Raw genomic sequence first — 22,181 nt, forward strand, 5'->3', positions numbered from 1 at the left:
ACTATTTGAAAGCAATAATTATATTATGCTATATTATAAGCAATGCACTTTTTTAAATTTTAATACTATTAATATTCTATATAAAATAAAAAATAAATAAATATAATTAAATATAATAAAAACAGTTGTTAAAGTGCTATAATTAAATTTTGCCATGTTATTAGAATGTTCAGTGTAAAAAAAAAAAAAAGTATATATTTAGCAAATTAGTGTTTACACATTAAAATTAAAGGAATAGTTCAGCCAAAACTGAAAATGTACTCATCATCAGGCCAACCAAGATGTAGATGATTTTGTTTCTTGAATTTATGGTAATAAATTTAACATTGCATAATGGATCCATTGCTGTCATCGTGTGCCATCAGAATAAGAGATAACACATCTGAGAAATAATTGTGATTATTTTACTATACTGGTTGTTGTTTATTGTTGTGAACTACTGTGATGCTTTTATCAGCTGTTTGGACTCTTATTCCGACGGCACCCATTCACTCCAGTGTATCCATTGGTTAGCCATTGAAGTAGTGCTTAATTCTTCCAAATCTGTTTAGATAAAGAAACAAACTTATCTACATCTTGGATGGCTGGTGTCCATGTAAAAATGTTTAACAGTTTTTTTGTTTTGTTTTTTCCTCAGTGAACTAGACTTATTCCTTTAAGAGAGAGTTCAATTGTGGGAAAGCTCACCTAACATAAAAATCTCTGATCTTGCTTGATGACCAGTATGTTATCGATCTGTCATGCATTCCTACTAGTTTTTGTGTGGCTGAGCAGTGTCTTAAGTCTCAAACTGTATATATATATATATTTCTCTGTGGTGACGTGTCTGAGGTCATCATGGGTAAGAGGACAGTGCTGCCCCACCTCGGCCCGCAGTCAACAGCTGTTCCTCCCAGGCCATACCAGTCCCTGTTAGATTACTGATTAACCCATCCCATCCCAGCACATCACATCCTCCTTAACCAACCATGTCAAAACAAAGTCGCAACTTCCCCCAAGCATCCCCACTTTGTTCCTCCAGCTGGAAGCTCCACAAACACATCCTCACAGAGCTGCAATCATAGCCCAATCCGTTAATTGCAGTCATTTCCTTTCTCTGTGGACCCAACTCCCCCAAACTCCCCAGACACCAATTAAAGCTGCTAATTTGAAGGGCTTATGAATTGCCATCCCAGAGTGAGATATCTGTGGATGCATCTGTGGTGGGCTTACATTGAATCTCTTATTATGATCTGCAACAATTTAAATCCTGCACTTTGCCCTGCTTTTAACTCCCATAAAATAGCATGGTTTTGCTGCTTTTGGACACTTACATTACCATGGTAGTGGCATTTGTTTTTGGATATATGCCTTGTGAAAGCACAATGAAAATTCAACTCAGGTGTGTGTATTTTGTCTGTTTTGAAATAACTTCATATATGGCTCATTCAGTTAGAATTTAGCCTCTGATATAAGTTTATATATTGTATTGTATTATATTATATTATAGGTTTATATTTTTACATTTTAGGTTTATATCAATTCAATAGATTTAACAAAAAAAATCCATTGTTGTGTTGACAAATATCTACAAGAATAAACAAAGTACAGTAAAACTATTTGTGCTACAAACTAGTGTGTTTATGAAAATATGATAATACAACTTTGCATTATCAAGCAGCATAATGAGCTGTTTATACAGCTAAAAATAACTAGAAGACAATGGCACCAGAAGCCATTCAGATTACAAATGACTAAGCCCAATTTTGCATTAAAAATGTGAATACGCATAATACAATTCTTGACAAAAAATAGGCATACATAGATATTTATTATTACTATTATAACTTATGTGTATTTTTAAAAGTTTATTATTTGCATATACATAGTACGTGTGTGTGTGTGTGTGTGTGTGTGTAATGTTTGTATATATGAAAGATTGGTCATACCACTCACTGCTATATGATGTATATGCTGAACGGAAGTACTAGACAGAAACTGAATTTATTTTTTTCAGTTCTGCCGTTAGTCTGTGGTAACAGTGGTAAAACATTTGCTCTCTCACCGTTTCATGTGGGCTATTTATATAACAGGAGATGAGCCGTCAATCAGGGGTAAACGGGCCATTTCTGCACCACACCTTCTCGCTCTCTTTTTTTTTTTTTCTGTCTTACAGACACTCTTAGTGTCTTACATACACACTATATCACGCACACTTTCCCTGTGTTGATTCTAGAGTTCTTCCACAAGAATTGTTAACCTGCTGTGGCCACACCCCTCCCTCTGTCCTCTGGCATTGTTATTAGACGGGCTGTTTGTGTTGAAGGGTTGTTGTGGAGACCAGGTGGTTGGGCGCTGTGTAGGTTGGCTCATGAGAGGGCAGGAGGGTGACGCTCCACAGCCTCTGCGGCTGAGCGACACAAAGAATCTTCTGTTCTCCTTCACAATCTGTTTGTGTGTCAGGGTGTGCGCACACCTGGCAAGCGCTGTGGGAATTTGGCATTAGGACATATATGAAACTAATGAAAGTCCAACATAATGAAAAGACTCATTTGGGTGAAAGATCCTAGTATAATCATGCAATTCATGTTTCTAAACTGTGCAATAGACTGGATGTTTGAGTATCTGCTAAATAGTGATGTAATCTGATTCTTTTAATGTGCACTGAATGTAGGGTTGGGAATCAATAGCTCCTCTTAAACAGAACTGGTTCCATTAAACAAAACAAGGACAATTGATTTTCTTTTGAGTGGCATTGCAATAAGAATTTGTTTTTGCTGAGCTTGCAGCATGTCTTTAAATTGATAGAAAAAAAATAAGGCTGTAGAGTGTAGCAAAGGCAATAAAAAGACACCGATCTTTCTATGATGGTGTTCTCTCTGGTTTTATACATCCATTAAATAAACTGGGACCAGTGTGGGGCAGTTGGTGAATAAATGACTCTTATACGGTTCTTTTTAATGAATCTGTCTCAAACTATGTGTACTCACACTCACTCACACAGTGAATCACAGAGAGTAGTTTTAGATTTACTAAATTTAAATGATTTTCATCTTTATTTTTATTTTTTAAACAAAGAACTGTATGTTCTTGAGGCTTGTATGAATTAGGGCCCGTATATAGATGCCAGATGCCTTTATATACGTAAATTTTTTTTTATCATATTGGCGTTTCGTCCAGACGGATCTGGCGTTTTGGGAGCCTGTAACCGTTATTATTTGAAACCAGGTCTCAGAGTTGATAAATATGAAAACAACAGCCTTGCATTTTCGTGTGTACAGACAATCCGTATATTTTATGAAATGAGGACGATGTCCTCACTCCACATCTTGACCCTAGTCAGACACTGATACATCACGTAACAGCAACAACAACATGAACAGTCGGAAGGGAGCTTCATCCGATTAAATAACTTTGCACCAGTCTTCTGCTGTCCAATCCTTGTACTTCCTGCTGAATTTCAGTCTGTCCTTGACGTTTTTCTTGGAGAGAAGTGGCATCTTTGCTCCCCTTCTTGACATCAGGCTGTTGTCCAAAAGTCTTGGCCTCACTCCTCCTGCGTACAGATGCTGTCATATCAAGCTTCTGTCATTCCTGAGCAAGCTCTGCACTGCTGGAGACACGATTCTGTAGATGACTCCTCAGGAGGAGAGAGGTCTTGGCGCGTCCTGAAGACTTCTTCACTCCAGTCAAACTTCTCTCCTTGAAGTTCTTGACGAAATTATTCTTTCAGGTGCAATATTCTTTGTAGCAAGCGCGTCTTCCCTCCATCAGTCTGCTCCTACAATCTATTTAGTATGATAGTGATTTCACCTGACTAGCACTCATTCACACTTTCACATCTGCTCCTGATATTAGTCAATCAATGTTAGCTAAAAAAGTTACATTTGTTAAAATGCATTTGATCACTCTACACAATAATCTTGAAACAATGTTTATGAACACCACAGCTCTTAAGCAGCAAACTGTGCAAAAGACAAAATTAATGTCACAGCCACAACTTTTGGTCATGACTATATAGTTTGACCAGAATGTGGTTTAGCCTAGAATACATCCGTATTTTAGTTCTGCAACAACAGAAGCTTCCCTGTTGCCTCACTTAATCACACTTCTGCTTTCCTCATATGTCTGCAAGTCTGCTGTGAACTGCTTTTATAGTGGGGTTTGTCATGAGAAAACACGAGAGAAGTAATGTTGTCCCATTTGTGTTCAAACAAAGTGGCTCGTAAAGGGTTTGCGAATCTCTCAACAGTATGAACCAGTATGTTTGATGGCCTAAAAATGATGGTGTGTGTGTGCGTGCACTTGTGTGTATAAAACATATCTGACACTACCTATTTATCTTAATTGATACTTGGTGTTGAATTAACATCGGTTATAAATCATACATAAAACACAAACTGCAACATTTAAATGAGTAGTTTACTCTAAAATGATGTCAAACCATCTAAGTTTCCCATATTTAATTTAGCCTATAGGAAGATTTTTAATAAAAATGATTTTTTGGTCTATGTCTAGGTCTTACTAACCTAAAGTTTAAATCCAGATGACTTGGAATATAGTAGATGAGACGCATGTTAATTTTATTGTGCTTTTTCTAATTTTGGAGCTTAATTGCACACATTCTCATTTACATTTATTCATATGGCATTTTCTTTTTATGTTCCACAGAAGAAAGAAAGTCATAAGTTTTGCAGCAACATCAGGGTAAATAAATGATGTTTTGGGTGAACTGTTTCCAGGGTTATACCACTGAAAGGAATTGCAAGGAGTTTGGTTTGGTTGAGGAGAGTTTAGTTTCTTGACAAAGTGGTGTTTTAAAGCAGGAGCCGGTTGAGTTTTCTCTGTGTTGGCAATGATTAGCGGTCCCAGGCATTCCCTCGTCTGAAACCTCATCCCGGACAGGTGGTATGACCTCTCCTTCAGCTGAAGACATTCCAGGCAGGGCTGCAGGGGTTAGGATTACCCTTCATCAGACACATGCAAATCCGGTCTGGGCCTCAGTGGGTGTCTGTGATCATAGAGATGTACATTAGGCCTGTCAGTGTCACGCACATGCTCCTCACAGATGTTTGATCTGCTTGTGACATGCCTACTCAAAACATCATGAACTGTGGTGTACTACACATTCTGATGCAACACTGGCTTGGCTCATCAGTTTTACATTTTTATACTCGCATAGATAGTCAACATGCCTTATTGCTTAAATATTACCTCAGATATCTCACAAACACGATGATATCACATTATCGTCCAGTAACACACATGGAGCTTTAATCTAACACATGCACGCACACTTCCTGCTAGTCTGTCTGAACCTTTGCTGACCTCTTGGGTGAGCACTATTTTTGGGCTCCAGCTCCATTACGGGGTCACAAACTGGCTGCTCTTGGGATCAGCTGGCAGCCACCCTGCAGTAATTGTTTTCAAGCTGTGCTGCTGCACAAACAAACATATGGGCGCACATAGAACCATGTCTAGGACACCCACTTGGTTACAGTCTTATTACACCCTTTCTGGAGCCCAGGTGTCTCTCTACACACCACGGGCTCACTGCCGGTTAAAGGAATTGTCCTCACAGCTCAGTGCACTCTATAAAATGCTGGGTTAAATGCAACTCAGTGCTGGGTAAAATATGGACAAACCCAGTGATTGGGTTGTTTTCTTTTCAGATTAAGTGTTTAACCCAAGCGGCAACCTCCTGTGCTGTCTCGTGAAGCCCACACGGAAGTGACTTAAACTGTAATTCATCAACTAACCACTAGAGGCTGACAGCAAAAGGGAATCAATCCCATAAACGCTCCATGTTAAAATGCCCAACTTTACAGCAGAAAAAAAAAACGTTTACAGACAGGTTCAAAACATTTTTTGGTCTAAAGTTGTAAAGTTCTGCATAATTAAGAGTGCGGCCACTTGAGTGACCGTCGAGCTAGCACAGAAGCTGAGTATGATGTTCACCATTTTGTTTAGTTTTTTTTTTTTTTTTATGTATTTTTATATATATATATATATATATATATATATATATATATATATATATATATATATATATATATATATATATATATATATATATATATATACATATATATATATATATATATACATATATATATATATACACTTAATTATCAATTCATTTTTGATTTGCAGATTGTAATGTGTGTGTGTGTGTGTTTGTGTGCATGTCATGTTTTTTTAAGGCCTTGTAGTGGTGCAGATTAGCTCTTTTACGTCAGCCAAGGTTATATTTTATAGTGTTCATAAATTAATAAATAAATACACAATAATAATAATAATAAAACAAATATAATAATGTATAAATATGTTTATAAATGTCTTTATTGTAAATATTATTGTTGTTGTTATTATTATAAGTGTCTTTGACTTAATGTTAAGCACCACTGCTTCGGCCATGCATATTTTTACAGATGTCTTTTGGCTGCTGCACCATCTCACATCTTTATTTTTACATTCCAAGCATTGCATTTTTAATATTGTGTGTCAAAGTCCATACTTTTTAAAACAAGTCTTGAGACCTTCGTTCCATTCATGTGCACTTCTTGTAGCAGCTAGAGTATGCCTCCCTAAGAAGCTTGTCAAACTGGGTCCAGCCTCATTTTACAGGGCATCCTTAACACGGATTAGTCGACTAGTCTTTCAGACAACTCACTAGTCATCTTAAAAATATTTAGTTTTGCACATCCCCATCGAAAGGGGGGGCTTCATTTGTGTGTCATTTTTGTTTCCCCACAGAGGTCACCTGATCCAGCCTTTGGTTCTTTGGTTGCATTTCCCTATCAGAGAAGTTAGTGTTTATTCTTTCGGGTACATATTTCATGCGTTTCTTATGAAATACTAAAGCACTACATTGCTTTAGTGTGAGAGATGCTGCCTTTTTATGGGGGTGTTATTCATCACCTTGTCTCTTGACATTTTAACTAACCTTTCTGTCATTTCAGGGTTTGATTCGTATCGGTTTTCTCACTTCAGAGCTGCTGCCCCCCTCACAGAGCATGTTGGGAAACATCCTTTGCATGTACTGTCATTGCTTACGCTGCACTTCAATCTAGAGGTTACTTGGAGTGAAAGACCAGTTCAGTTGAGGATGATGGACACGCTGAACTCTGCAGAAATAACATTCTTGTTAAAATGCGTTTCTGCAGAGGTTTTGAACGGGACTTTTTGAAGGACTTTGTCTGGACAGATGTGATTTTCACGCTAGATTTCAGATGACATACTCACACTTAACTAAATGTTCCCTTGCCCGAACACCTCAGGGAGGGGGCTTTATATGCCACTGATATATTTAGCAGGAGATCACAGTAATTAGGTTCCTGAAACAAGTGTTACATGTTTTGCCTTCTCAGTGGACTAGAGAATCTTTAGTTTGTTTTGCTGTTACTTTGCCAATTTACACTACACTCTTCCACATAGAGAAACAGTTTTTCCCATAATCATGGAAAACCTCAAATATGAATGGATTGTGTACAAAATAAACATTCCCAGGCCTTGAACCTAAGTTAATAGTGTTAAAAAATCCTGGAAGGTTGATGCTGTACGCAATTCTTTTTTTATGGCAATAAATGTTTCTTTAAAATCTATGAATTGCAAAGTGCAACTGGAACAACCTCTATTCAGTTACTGTACAAATAATTGTGCAATCATGAACAGCTAGAAAGAGTATAGAAATACATTGCTTGAAAAAGGGTGGCAACCCTGTATGTTGCATTTTACCAGAGAATCTTTTTAACCAGGGTTTTCTAAAGCTTTTAAATATTTGTTATAATTCTACATCGCATTCCTGCAAATGAAGTCAAATGAATCTGCAATGTATAGCCTCCCATATGCAATCAAGTCTGGTTCAGTGAGATGTTAATGAGAATTCTCAGCTCTGAAAACACCATTGACTTCTTTCCAATGGCGAGAATAAAGGGCTTTGAGCGGCTGTTCCATCTGCTTGTTTTGAGAGATCTGTGATCCTCAATGTTCACTGGCCTTTTACTCTCCCCAGAGAGAAGCCGTGATTTGCACATAGCTGGTATGTACAGGCGCAGGTGAACGCCGAAGCAGTGAATCTGTACGGGATGTAATTAAAATTCCTGAAATAAATCTCCTTCGCCGCTGCATTGGCAGTCAGTGGATGATGGCGGTTGATGAGGTTTAAATAACACTGGTGCACAGAGATTAAAATAGACAACTATTTTTGGAATTCAGATACTAGCGGTGCACAATTGACACATTTGTAATGCAAATATTGGCGTTACTGAACAGGGTTCTTTTCAAATCTCTCGTGCCTGGAGAGTCTCTGTATGTGTAGATAATTATGAAAGACATTGTGTTCCATCAGATGGAGTTGTCAACTGCTTTCCCAACAGCTTCACACGTTCCTTAATGGCATATGAGATCTCTGGAGAAGTCACTTTATCTCACCCGTCCATATGTTATATGCTGTCGTCTCGAACAGACCGGCTCCCTCCACTCCCACACATTTCACCTCCATCTTTCTGCAGTCGCCGCCAGTCTCCCTCGTTTGCCTACCAGCACTTATCCAAACACCCATTAAAGCGTGTCTGTTTACACAGTTGTATGCTTGTTTGCGGAGCAGTAAATAGAAGAACCGTTTGTGTCGTTGGCAGAGTTGAGCTCGATCTCTCCAGAACTCTTTCATTCACACATTATTACCAATAGTAACACAGAAAATAATCTCTGGTGATGTAACATAATCAACACTGTGAATGGCTCCTGGGTCTTTAAAGAGATAATTTACCCAAGAAGTACATTTCTGTCATCATTTAATCAACCTCATGTTCATTCATGACTCGTTTGACTTTTTCCATGGAAAATGAAAGGTGCAGTTTGTCCAAGCAGTTTTTTCCATAAAATGTAAGTGTTCAGAGAGCCAACTGAATCTTGATAGCATTTCTGAGTTTAGATTTATTAGCAAAAAAAAAAAAAACGTTTTAGTGATTTGGTGAGTTTGATTCATTTCTAAACCGGTTCTATTTGTCTGATTTGAGTCATCATTTAAAAAAAAAAATAAAAAAAATACTTTTTATATAATGTTATTGTTTAAATGCACTAGTGTTTGGAATTGGTTTACACCAAAACTATATTTATTTATACAGTAAAACCACTAAATATTGTGAAATAATATCATTACTAATTCAAATTGTTTTATATTTTAATACATTTCAAAATGAAATTTATTTCTGTGATGGCAAAGCTGAATTTTCAGCATCATTACTCCAGTCTTCAGGGTCACATGATCCTTCAGAAATCATTCCGATGTGCTGATTTGATGCTCAAAAATGGTGTCTTATTATCAGTTGAAAAACAGTTTCATATTTTTGTCGAAACCACGAAACATCTTTTTACGATCTATAATAAGAAAGTAAGTTCAACATTTGTCCGAAATAGAAATTGTACAAATTTACAGACATTTTGATTAAATATTGCGTCTTTGCGGATTAAAAAAATTAAAGTTACAAATAAAGAAATTATTTATATTAAATTATTATTATTTTTTAAAATGAACATTTAAAATCTATAGCAATCTGTGCTGTATTACTGAAATGATTTCTCTGATAAAAAAAAAAAGGAGAGAAAAAATAGTTTGTCAAATATCATCAAAAACCTTTTTTATTTTTATTTTATTTATTTATTTATTTTTTTAAAGCCCACCAAGCTCTATTCGCAGAGTATTTTTTTCTAGGTCTTTATTTTTTTGTTCAGTTGGCTCTCTTTCTGAATCTTTCTATCAGTTCTCTGCCCGCTCTATCCCCTGATCATACATTGTTCAAAGAGCTAGTGTTTTTTCTTTCCCCCTTGTGCATTTTCGTCATTGCTGGGGTTGATAGCTTAATGTGGAAAATAGTGGTGGGCAAGAAGACTGCGTTCAGTAAACTGAGTGGAGACGCATCCGTCACACCCGTCCTCTTGAGACACATTGCGTCACTTTCTTCTGCGTCTGTGTGGTGTTCATTTAGTAATGAGGCCTGGGAAAGCTGAAGTGCTGCCACTTGGCCCAACCAGGGCGGGCTGACCTCTGACCCTGAGTCCTGACATGTTCTTTCTGTGTCTCGCTCTGGTCAACCGTACAGCAAAACTGTCAGCCAGAACTGATTGAAGAAGCTTAGCGAAGGTCTAAATGATCAATTAATAGACCAGGAGGACTGCCAGGCTTTTTGTCAGTAATGTTTTCTGACAAGTGCTTCCACTCGTTGCTATGTGAAATCAAATGTGATCCTTCTCAAAATGCACTCAATGTCGCTCTGAAGGTGACCTAGAACGCATCGAATCACTGGGTTCTTGCTTTCAAAAAGCAGATGTTTCCCCTAAGAGGGTTTGTTTGTTAGCTCTGAGAGAGATGCAAAGAATTATGAGCTTCCTGGTGTCATTCTCTCCCACTAAGATTGAATCCTGTAAACTAGTAGAACACTGCCCTCTACAGGCTGCAGTGTGCTGAACACCATGCAGTTCAATTACAGCTGTTCAAAGATGAAATCAAAGTTTACATTAATGCACTTTTCTGGTATTATTGTGCAAGTTATTTCAAAGAAAGAGAGTGTTTGCAATCTTTTGCCACTGAAACGACTTTCCTTTCAGATGACATCCCCAATGCCTTTTTATTTTCCAACCCTTCCCAGCCACCCACCGAAGTCCGCTTTTCTCAATCCAGTCAAATACGATAGATAAACTCTCATATAGAATCAGTACAATTTTCCAATGCTTTTTTCTTCTTGAAAATTGTGTTTTTCTCAAACATAAGTCACAAAGTGAACGTGTCCGGTCAGTAATTGTTACAATTATTTTAATTTTAAGTTAATAGTTTACTTCAGCAGGTGTACATTTTAAAGAAATGCTGTCCTTTTGGATTTTCTTTTTTGAAAAAAAAATGAATCAGTTGCTTTAAAAATATACTAGTCTTCAGACTTAATAATAATAAGAAGAAATATTTCTTGAGCACCAAATCAGCATATTAGAATGATTTATGATCATCAGAGTTATGGATACTAAAAATTCAGTTTTCATTTATTCATTTATTATGTTACTGTTCTTTTTCTTCTTTTCTAAAAAATGCAAAATAAATGCTGCCTTTGTGGGCATAATATACCTTTAAAAAAGCTTTGCAAATTCATTTTTAAAACCAACCCAGAACCTTTGAACAGTAGTGTAGTATTTATATATAATACTAATAATAATAATAATAATAATAATAATAATTCCTTACATTTATATAGTGCTTTTCTAGGCACTCAAAGCGCTTTACATTGTCGGGGGTATCTCCTTTTGGAGATATATATATATATATATATATATATATATATATATATATATATATATATATATATATATATATATATATACACACTTGATTTTTCTTGTTACCTGACACATTTATGAATGTAATTGCAGCGTTGTATTATCCAATCAGAAATGCTGAAAGCAGCTTTCTGCCACTAGCTCTTTGTCCTAACAGTGGAGGACAGTTGTGGAGACCATTATTTTTGCAAATCCATTTGATGCTGCTAGTGATGCAGAGATCACTCACAGGAGCCTTTAATGAGTCCAGCGTGACTCGTTTTCTTATGAGCAGCATCATTGTCCAGAGTCTATTTTTGTGAAGTGAACTGGTGATTAAAGAAAGAAGAGAAGAGAGTCTGTGCTTCTCTGAGGGTCCTTGTCTATTTCTACAAGCTGTGAGGGAATATGTAGCCACATATTTTGGAAATCCCATTAAAAGCGTTGCTCCGTCCTAAAGTTTAAGTCTGATGAGAATCTTTGGTAACATGAAGAGAGCCGGTTTTTGTGGTGGTCCTTTTAAATGGCAATCCATTCTGAGGTTTTTTATCTGCCCTCTGTGCACAGATGTGAAGGGGCCGCCCAGCCACCTCTTCTCCTGCGGCCAGTCGCCGTACACGGAGCCCTGCGTTTGGGAGAGGAAGTACTGCATCCTGACCGATAGTCAGCTCATCCTGCTCAACAAGGAGGAAGAGGTAAGAGCGCTCCTTCCCTATGCTTTATCCCCTCATTCTTCTCTCTTCCTCTCCATCAGAATGAAGAGCGAAGGACAGTTAAATGAAGACACGCAGATGATGTTTGTGCTTTGTTGTACATTTCCCCTTGTGAGGGTTAAATGCGTTGTTTGCGGATGTCATTTGGATTTGGATGGGATTCGTTTTCCAGACAGTTAACATCTGTGATTCGAATAAAATCACAAAGTAAATTTACCTGACCTCCTCAAAGAGTCAGTTGGTTTTGAAAAATGACAATTCTGTCGGCATTTACTCAACTGTCATGTTGTTGTTCTGTGAGACTAAAAAGAAGATATTTTTAAAGAATGTTGGTAAAAACTGTTGATGGAAGTAAAATGTACAATGCAGACAGTGTTTGGTTACCAACATTTTTCAAAATATCTTCTTTTGTGTTGAGGGTGAGTTTATTATGTGAACTATCCCTTTAAGGAAAACTCGTCTCATTCAAATTGGTCTTGATAGTTAAAGAGCCTCATTTTGCACGGTTTTATGATTTGAGGTTATGAAAGGGAATAATCAATCAATTCACTTCATGTATTGAAATAGATTGACTGATTGCTTTCACATTCATTTAAACGGTTAGTTAATTAGTAGCACTGTCAGGAAAAGGGACTTTCTGGCCCACTGTTAGAATGTGTAACCCTGTGACCTCCACCCACTGACCTCTGACCTCTGACTTGTTCCCAGATGCCATCTGAGGTCCATGAAAGCCCCACAGCATCCTCATCAAAGGTTCGCAGCCTGAGAAGGACAGTCAGTGTGCCCTCTGAAGGACCGTTCCCAGAGTATCCACCAGAGGGAACCTCCATGTTAGGTAAGATTTACAGTGTGTGGTGTTTCTGTTATGATACCAAAACTATAATTTATGCTTTCTGGCTGGCAAAATAACCACAGGAATATTCTAGAGGAAACATGAATATATTCGAGTTTTGATAGGGTTATTGTATAATATCAGTGATGTTTATTTTTTTGTTTTTCATTCTTAATTTTAAATCTATTTTTAGATTTTAGATTATATAACACATTTAAAGTTAATTTGTAATTTAACAATAACATTCAGCAACAGTAATCATTTGTTTAATAGTTAAAAATAGCATAGGTCAAATAAAGATTCTTTCATGTTTTTAATTAATATTGACAACATTTACATTTAAAATTGTTAATATTTTTATATTTGTGGTGCAAGAATAATATAGACTTTTAATATCAGACATATTAAAATAAATTGCAGCTGAATAATACTGTTAAATGTCTTTTTTATCAAATAAAGTTTCTTTCAGATTTTTAGTCAGTATTGTGATGCCAATATTCACTGTAGAACTAAGTAATTACTGATATATATATATATATATATATATATATATATATATATATATATATATAATTTTTTCAATTAATATTGTGCCCAATTTTCACTGTAGCATTAAAAAATATATTTTTTTTTTTCTAATGTACAAAAATTGTATAGAGATTTAATATCAGATATTAAAAATAGTAGCAGGACCTCTAGGTACTTTGGACGAAGCTTTTTTTTTTTTTTTTTTCTATGTTTATAGGGTTTCTAAAATGACGCTTATACCAGGGGATCAAATGGCGCTCTTTTAGCATTTACTGTAGCTTTAAGATGTTGTTAAGCAAGCACGCTCACATTGCTGGTTATAGCATACGGATTTGTGTGCTAGCAGGCAGAGCATGAGGTGAATCATGAACGAAATCACGTCAGTTAGTGCATTTGTAACATCAGAGCCGTTATTCTGAATCGACTGCCACAAGCACGGAGGATAAGGATAACAAAGCAATGGATTTAACCACAACACCGCAGGCTGAGCTTTGAAAAACACCAGACTGGGGGCGAAAATATGCATGCTCAAAACTGCGGAATATTTCACAAAACAAAGATCAGTTGTACAACAGTATCAAATGCATAATTATTCGCATATATACACACCGCCCTCATTGTTATAGCATGAGAACATGTAGTCAGAATGTATTCACTCTCTTGCTGTTACAAACTTGTATGACTGGATGGCTTCTGTGAAACATAAAATAAGATGTTTTGAAGAATTCTTTGCTGCTGCTTTTTTTCATATAATGAAAGTCAATAGGGTCCAAAACAACAGACACAAAATTATTTTCAAAATGTCTTATTTTGTGTTCAACTGAAGAAAGTCAGACAAACTTTTAATGGCAAGAGGATATGCTAATGATGACAAAATTCATTCATTTTATCAAACTGACTCCGACTCAGTTGAAGTTGTTCTGAAAACAGGTTAATCATCTGATTCACTTCTCCATATCCACACCTCTTTCTCATAATGACTCATTATGTTTGGGTACGTTTGATTCCGCGACCTCTGTGGGCTGAGCAAGCTTGTGCGAGGAGGAGTATAGAGGAATGTCATTTTGCAGAACAAAACTCACTGTTGTTACTTTGTTAGTTTTCTCTCTCTTTCTCTCTGGACAGTGTTTGGTTCCCTCCCAGGCCTAGGGGGGCAATAACTGAAGCTGCCCTCTGACTGGTCTCTCATTCAGTGCCAGTACGTGCGGGGGCGCAGACACTGACCCAGGGGGCTGGTTGCTAAAGGCAGCGGTCGGAGAAATGCACAAATCTCTGTGACTAAGAGAGTCATTCATTCTCCAGACCCTCCTAAGCTGCACCGCCACAGATTCAGAGACCGAGAGAAGAGGGTTATTTATATGTTAATGTTCACTCTGTTCGACAATGAGACACTTCGCAGCCAGGGTGGAAAGGGAGAGTCCAGGGTTTCCATGGCCATTCAGAACAGCTTGAGTCTCTAGAGGCTGTTAGATTCACAGCTAAAAAAATGTAGTGAGATCATATGTGGTTTTCAGTTTGTATGGTTTCGATCTGTGAAGCATACTTTTTCTCTCTTTTTTTCTGTTGTTGCAACAGGAGGGATGTATCACTTATTGAAGCTCGGGCCCCATCTTTCTCACAGTTGTCAAGACAATGAGGTTCTGACCCCTCTCACAAAGCAAACAGAGCTATTTATGTAATTGCAATTAGGTTTGAATTGTGGATGTTCCTTCCACACAAAATCACGTTTCTGCTGTTTTTGCCCATACAATGTAAGAGTTCAATAATAACTTTACACCCTTTGGCTCTGGGGTGAGTCGAAATGTATTATTATTATTTTTTTTTTTTTTTGTAATTTTCCATAGAAAATATAAGTCATACACATTAGGAACTAAATGAAGATGAGTAAATGATGGCAATTTTAATTTTTAAGTTAACTATCCCTAAAAATGCAATTTTTGAAAAGGCAACATTCTCTTTAACCTCTTTGCTAGTAGTAATGAAGCATTTAATAGAGACTAAAATAGAATAATGGGGAGCTATTATGATAGATGAAATGAGTCTCATTCTATTGTTGCACTAAAGAATGTGTCCAATTGATTTTGCTATTTATACACGTTGAGATGACTCGACTTTACAGAATCCATTAATATTGGTCCATAAGTCTGTGTTTCCCCCCTCGGGGTCTTTGTGCAACATATTTCAGTGTTTTATTGAAACAAATAAAAAAGGATGACAACAGTTCAGAGAGCGGTGTCATGAGGAATGCTGTCCTGAGAAATTCACATTTTTACGTGGTAACAAGGCAGATTACAAGAACTTCCTGGCATATTTGGGGCAAGAAAAAAGTGCTACTAGTGTGTTGAGAGCAGAATGTTGTTATGCTTGTTGGAAGAAGGAACAAAGTTCAAGGCTATATGTATCAGATCTATCTGGATGGCCATTATAGAGTATTATTTTCAGCTCTTTTATACAGTTCTCTCAGTGCGTTATAGATGCACAATTCTGCTTTGTTTGGATGCTGCTGTCTAAGTTTCTCTGTATCTTGAATTTTAGATGAAAATCATTGTAATATTTGTCTTTTTTTTCTGTCACTGATTTGTGTTTGTCATCTTGAGACCCTTATCTGAAGTTTTTTTTGTTGTTGTTTTGTTTTTTTGTGTGTGTTTTTATGAAGCCACTGTTCCCAGAATATAATGGTGTTTATGCATGTTTTTTGGGGATGAATTTTAGAGAATTGTAAAACTGCAAAATTGCAATGCTGGGCCTTTAGGGTTACAAAATTTCACCATGTCATTGCCTATACAGTGCATACAGTCTGATTTAACTGTCTCAGTGCTTTCCTAGCTAGTTAGAAGGCTGAAATTCTGCTATGTTCATCTCGGAGCTTTCCTCTGTCATCTTGTAATATTCCTCCACCTCACAGACTCCCCTATAAAGTAACTCCAAATAGTTATGAGCTTGCAGTGCAGCTGCTTTGACCTCTATAAAAGCTTTTTCAGTGCGCTAGAAGACAGAAGCTTTAGTCTGTTCCTCTCAGAGGAACCATCTTGCACTCTATAAAGTTTAATCCAGCTATGATTTACTAAATCGGCTTGGTTTGGACTGTTAAGTATGCAATTCTGCATCATTCAGATTCTATAGTGTCTCATATTTTGTTTTTTGCAATGTTTCAGTATGTGTATCTCTAAATATGTTAATAATTAGCGGAAAACTACAGATCAGATACCCAGAGACTGCAAAATTTGATCTAAAACTGCATGTTGTCAGTCAGCAGTGACCATATTGTGTGACTTTGGCATGCTGGGAGATTGAAATTGCAAATATTTCCTTGCCAGACTTGTTGCTATGATACATTTCACAGTGTGAGCTGCTGTTATATGTAGCTTCAACCCATTATAAGTGGAATATATATATATATTAGTTTAAGATGGTTAAATTATTATCTATAGCATTTTATTACTGCAAACTAATTTTGCTTACACTGAAACAAAGCTTAAATCCTAAGCTTAAATCCATCACTGTGAATGTCACATCACTTTTTATTTAAAATGTTATCACTATTCTTTTTCTGTATTGCATCATATTTAGAAAATTTAAAAATACATTATTGTACTTTTTTCTCGTGACTTCCTTTTTTTATGATTTATCTGAAATAAAACTATGGTGAGAAATGGCATTCATAGATGCTAATGCTCAGAAAAATAAATGGAGTTGTACATCCAGCTGCTTCACTTCCCTCATTCATTCATAACACTATATTGTTCTGCAGCAGTGAGGGTTTCCTCTTCTTTCTCAGGCATGCAACAGGTGAATGTCTTTCTTCAGTGTTACACCGTGAATCAAATATAATAGTGCAACCATATTTTTATATTTCTGTTCTGTGTCTTATTTATCAGGATCTGTACTATATTGAGTCATTGGCACATCTGTATTAAACCCATTGTTTTAATTAATTCTTCCCTTTTTTCTGGAAACATCATATTCAAAGCATATTTTGCTTTCTCTTCTGTAGAACGACATAATTGCGAGTAAATGACTGAACTTTCATTTTGGGTGAACTGCCTTGACAAACATTTCCTAGTAATGTAATGTCTGAAGATGGGCAGTGTGCAATCATCTGTAGATAAAAGGCTCCTCGGAGAGGACAGCCATTGTGCTCTTCAATAGACTAACAGAGAGAAGAGCGGAGAGGGTTTGACTGAGTCTGACTGGATCGAGCTCAGCTCAGGCTTTACAGCATTCCTCAGTGTATCGACTGTGTGAGAGACTTCACTCACTAAACACCGGCTCGGCTCAATCATCGGCTCTTTGGGATTGTTTCGTTTTGTATTTGCGGAGGGATGTGACTATAACTGATTGCGGGATCGATATCAACCATGGAGTTTATAGGTAACATAAACTTATGTTTTTCGCGTCGCTTAAACGGTTGTGGAGGGGAGCCACACGGCAGTGACATAACTTAGTCGTGAGAGTTTAAATTTATGTTACGTACACATTTGAGACTTTGGTCTACTACTAAGTCGTATTATAGTGTTGTTATTAGTGTTGATGATGATGTAGTGTGTACGTTGTCTGAAGTTGAAAAGGTTCTGTTTGGAATCGATAAACTGTATTTTTTAATTTCATGACGTGTAACGTTACGTTTCATCAACTTGTGTTTCCCGCCTTTTCGGACGAAACGCAAAATTAAAATGCTCTGAATCTAGTAGTTTTTGAAACAAACAGCGTGGCTAGTGTGGTCCGATTCCACAACAATTACTCTTTGATTCACTACTATAAAGATCCGACTCCTAAAGCACAGTCCAACCGAAGTAGAACGATTCCTGAGCAAATGACTCGTTTGAATCGGTTCGTTTTACTGAATCAAAATATGATACTAAATGAATCACTCGGTGAGGTTGCTAATTGAAACGCGTGCAATTATTTATATCGTCGTGTTTTAAACCAACAGTTGTTGCTGTTTGTATTGTACTTTAAAGCTCGTGGTACTTTAATCGATAATGTTTTATAAAGAAAAATGAATGAATTACATTTGAAGTAGGCTACGGATTCGGAAGGATTCCCATTCCTCATTTTTCACGACTCTGGATCTAAAAGTGGACGTTTTCCTTTGTCCGGTTTAATTAAAGCCTAATTTAGATTAACAATGGCTCGTTGTCATCGTGCCTTTAACGCTAAGTAGAAGAAAGCATCGATTCTTCCGCTTGTCTGCCCCCCATCCTTCATTAACGGTCACCCCTCCTGGCGTCCACTGCTATTTATTTATTTATTTGCATTTTAATGTCATCTATACTAATATGCCAATGTATTAAAAGGGAGATGGATGCTTTCATTGAATTAATCAGATAATAATTAATAAGAGAATATGATGATCCTGTTTTATTTTCCGTTTTTACGCAAAGTATAATAGGCCATTTTAGTCATGTATAGCAATACTATTATATGTGGTTGTATAAAAGCAAATATTCTGCAGTAAAAAATAATGTATTTATTAGATTTAATTGTTTTTATGTATGGAAAGGCTAGATTACAGAGAACATGAATGAGATTACAAATAAACTATGAAAATGCACAGATTGCTTTCAGAGACCTTTCTGTCAAGAGACCTTCCAGTAGATTTGCATGCCAAAAGGAAAACACATGCGTGCCATTGCCATGAGTTTTCAATTCTAAATATCACTTAAACACCCTTGGGATTTGAGAGTCCTAATGTAGATTAAAGTAGGCTGATTTGTCATGGCAAAGATTGTTTGGATGTAAACTCCTGCTTAGTGTCATTCAATCTTTGTTGTCTTTTGCCCTGCCCCCATCTGACAGGAGTTTTACACTTTCAGGCCTGAAACTTGCTTTGCGACTCTGAATAACATCATCTAAAATGACAGTCATCACATACGATTGCACTATTGTTCATGTAGGTGACAGTGTTTCATATATAAGTGGAAGGAAGTGTCTGAGAACATCATATGACCCCCCTCATATGAACCTCAGTACATTTTTCATACCTAATGTTAAACTTGAAATACCTGTCTGTGGGTTTCCGGGGGTTTTTACCAAACCAGTTTGACCTTTAGATTCTGAGGCATCATAAATCTAAAACAATGCAAGGTCTGTGAGTTGCAAGGATCTTAATGTAGTGCGCCACACCTGTCTGCTCAGTGTAAGAGTGGAAAAGGCATCTTGCGGGTCTCCAGTTTCACAGCTTGGTGTTGTGACATCACTGCATTCCAGACGTTTGGAATCACACAAAAACAGATAGATGTAAAAGTAAATAGTGACAGAAGTCTTGGCATGAGGGAAGGAATGTTAAGAATAGGATACACTACTGTGCTTCTGTTTGCACTTGTTTCACATTATTATAAAATAGCAAAATAGCAAGACAATGCAAGAGAAAAATGTATTTCTTAGTCAGCAAAACACTTCTGGAAGTGTTCTGTACCGCCATCAATCTGTTATTGTGGTTTAGCACTACAAATAGAAGTTTGAAGTATAATAAACCTTGCAATAAAAAGAAATATAACCCCTCATAAAATGCTCTTGGGTATCTGACTGAAGAGAAAAAATCTTTGGGATAACAGGCCCATGGATAAGTGTTTCTGAGTAAATCCTGCCCGGTCACAGCATTCTCACTCACGTTTTGCAGTGGCTTTCATGCAGGGTTTTCCCATAGCTTACCGTCTCGGAGCATTATGATGCAGAGAAATGCTGCATTTCCTTGTGGTGGAAGTGTGGAGCTTTGCTCAGCTTCACTGATGCCCCTGCTGTTCCACTAAATATGAATAATTAATACCCGGCCTGCACATTTCATATCAGGTATCATCATCTTTACTTTGATGGTGTGGAGAGGCCTGACAAGTAGGCTTTTCATGTATTCCATACTGCTCAGGCATGAAGTATATTGATAAAGTTGTGGGTTTCTTTAAGGTCTTGTTCTCAGGGTCATGTTGGAATAAAGAGGAAAGCTGGGTAAGGCTCATTTTTGGGTAGTGCTCAACAGCAAGCATGCATGATGGCGGTTATATATTTTGCAATTGTGAAATAAAATACAATAAAGAAAAACAAACAAAAACGAATTTTAGGGCCACACAATTTGGCAAGATTTTTGTGATTTGTTATTTGGTTATAAAATGCTAATAATAAGAATAAGAATAATATATTTAAAAAAATACTAAATGCAAAAGGAATTAAAAATATGAACTTAAAAATGTTTCACTGTAAAGTTCAGAGTTTTTAAATATATTAATAATAATTGAAGATAGATTGAAGACATTAAGTCAACCTAAACTCGGAGCGGATTCAGAGATGGAGCTTGTGTTGATCAGCGTTTACCATGAACAAGGCACTGAGATGCTGCAAAGTTAAACATATAAAACAAAAATCTCATGGACTTAGAGTTTTGCACAGACAAATGCCACACAGAAAATGTAAAATCTAGTTTTCCAGTGAACTGTGTCTCTCTTACAATGTATCCTTATATCAGTACATTTAATAACAGTCTTCTCATCCATGCAGAGAATGATGGGTAATGTAAGTGCAGTTATGCTTAATGTTGCAGGCAGTTTGACTCTATATAAAGTGTTTTTTAGGCAAATCTGTATTCATTTATACTCTCCAAATGACATTTTACCACAGACTGATTGCTCATCTCAGAAGGCAATAAAAGCAGTGGTGTCCACTAACTAGGGGACCACCCATTCTCTCCCATCCCCCATCCTCCTATCCACCAACACCAGAGCACACGCATCACTTCTAATTACAGCCTGGGTCCCTGTTTCAGGTCTTGCTGTGTTGATTTTAACTCCTCTGTTATCTCCAGCGCTGTATTGATCCGAGGAAGGGCTGGGCCAAATCAATGGAGTAAGTGGATTTTCAGGGGCAGTCACAGCCTGGAGGGTAGGAGAGAAGGAGACGCTACGCTGTGCTGGCCTGGCCTGGCCTCACAGAGGGGCTGACAGGGAGACCTGATGACTCTGACGCCAGGGGACAGAGGACAGCCAGGGACAGTCTGACCTTGGGCTGCATATAGTGAGGAGATGGATGAGCTGAGAGCTGCAGAGGGAGAGAGAGACAGACGTAATAGCTGTGATTTAAGGGAACTAAATCAAAGTGTAGTCACTGAGAATAGCTGGTTTGTCCACACTGCCTGTGTCTCTTGTTTCTTTGTTGTTTTTTTAGCTGACTCCGTGTACAAAGATTCAAACAGCCTGGTGTCCTGAGGTAGTCTCAATTTGCATTGGTAGACAGTGGAATTTTTTGTTGTAGAATTTTTAAGACCATTGATGTGTGAATTTTTTGTTACTTTTTGACCTTCTTGGATCATAAAAAAAAAAAAAAAAAACTTAGTAGAATGTATTTTTAGGTCTTAAATTTACAGTGTTACACATAACATTTTTATTAAATGTTTAACACTATTTTTTTTTTGCTTTATTTTTTATTTACAGTTATGTTTAACAATTTGGATAAAGTTTTTATATATATATATATATATATATATATATATATATATATAAAATAATATTTCACCAAGGATGTAATGAATTTATATAAAATTTACACTTTAGGTTTTTATTTTAAATAAATTCTGTTTTTTTTTTTTTTTTTTTTGATGGATTAATAATAGTAAGAAATGTTTCTTACCAAATCAGCATATTAGTGTTTTCTGAAGGATCATGTGATACTGAAGTAATGACTGCTGAAAATTCAGCTTTGCTATCACAGGAATAAATTACACTTGAAAATATATTAAAATAGAAAAGAGTTTTCAATTCTAATAATATTTCACAGTAACACTGTTTGTATTGTAGTATCATCAGTAGTTGCATCACTTCCTGATCCCAATCTCCTGA

At 36.7% G+C, this 22,181-nt stretch overlaps 1 protein-coding gene across 5 annotated transcripts in view; it reads left to right on the forward strand.

The window, feature by feature from the left end:
• Positions 1–22,181, forward strand: part of LOC127951238 (ras GTPase-activating protein nGAP) — a 73,255-nt gene that overhangs the window by 23,291 nt on the left and 27,783 nt on the right. For 4 of the 5 annotated variants that reach the window (XM_052549050.1, XM_052549051.1, XM_052549049.1 and 1 more), the window contains exons 2-3: positions 11,851–11,978; positions 12,705–12,831. In XM_052549050.1, the coding sequence (XP_052405010.1) occupies positions 11,851–11,978; positions 12,705–12,831 (255 nt within the window). Of the gene's footprint in view, positions 1–11,850; positions 11,979–12,704; positions 12,832–17,579; positions 17,728–22,181 lie in introns of those variants that run through there. The other variant, XM_052549052.1, reaches the window with a different exon arrangement.

The sequence above is a fragment of the Carassius gibelio genome, chromosome B2, assembly GCF_023724105.1.
Source record: "Carassius gibelio isolate Cgi1373 ecotype wild population from Czech Republic chromosome B2, carGib1.2-hapl.c, whole genome shotgun sequence".
Taxonomy (NCBI): domain Eukaryota; kingdom Metazoa; phylum Chordata; class Actinopteri; order Cypriniformes; family Cyprinidae; genus Carassius; species Carassius gibelio.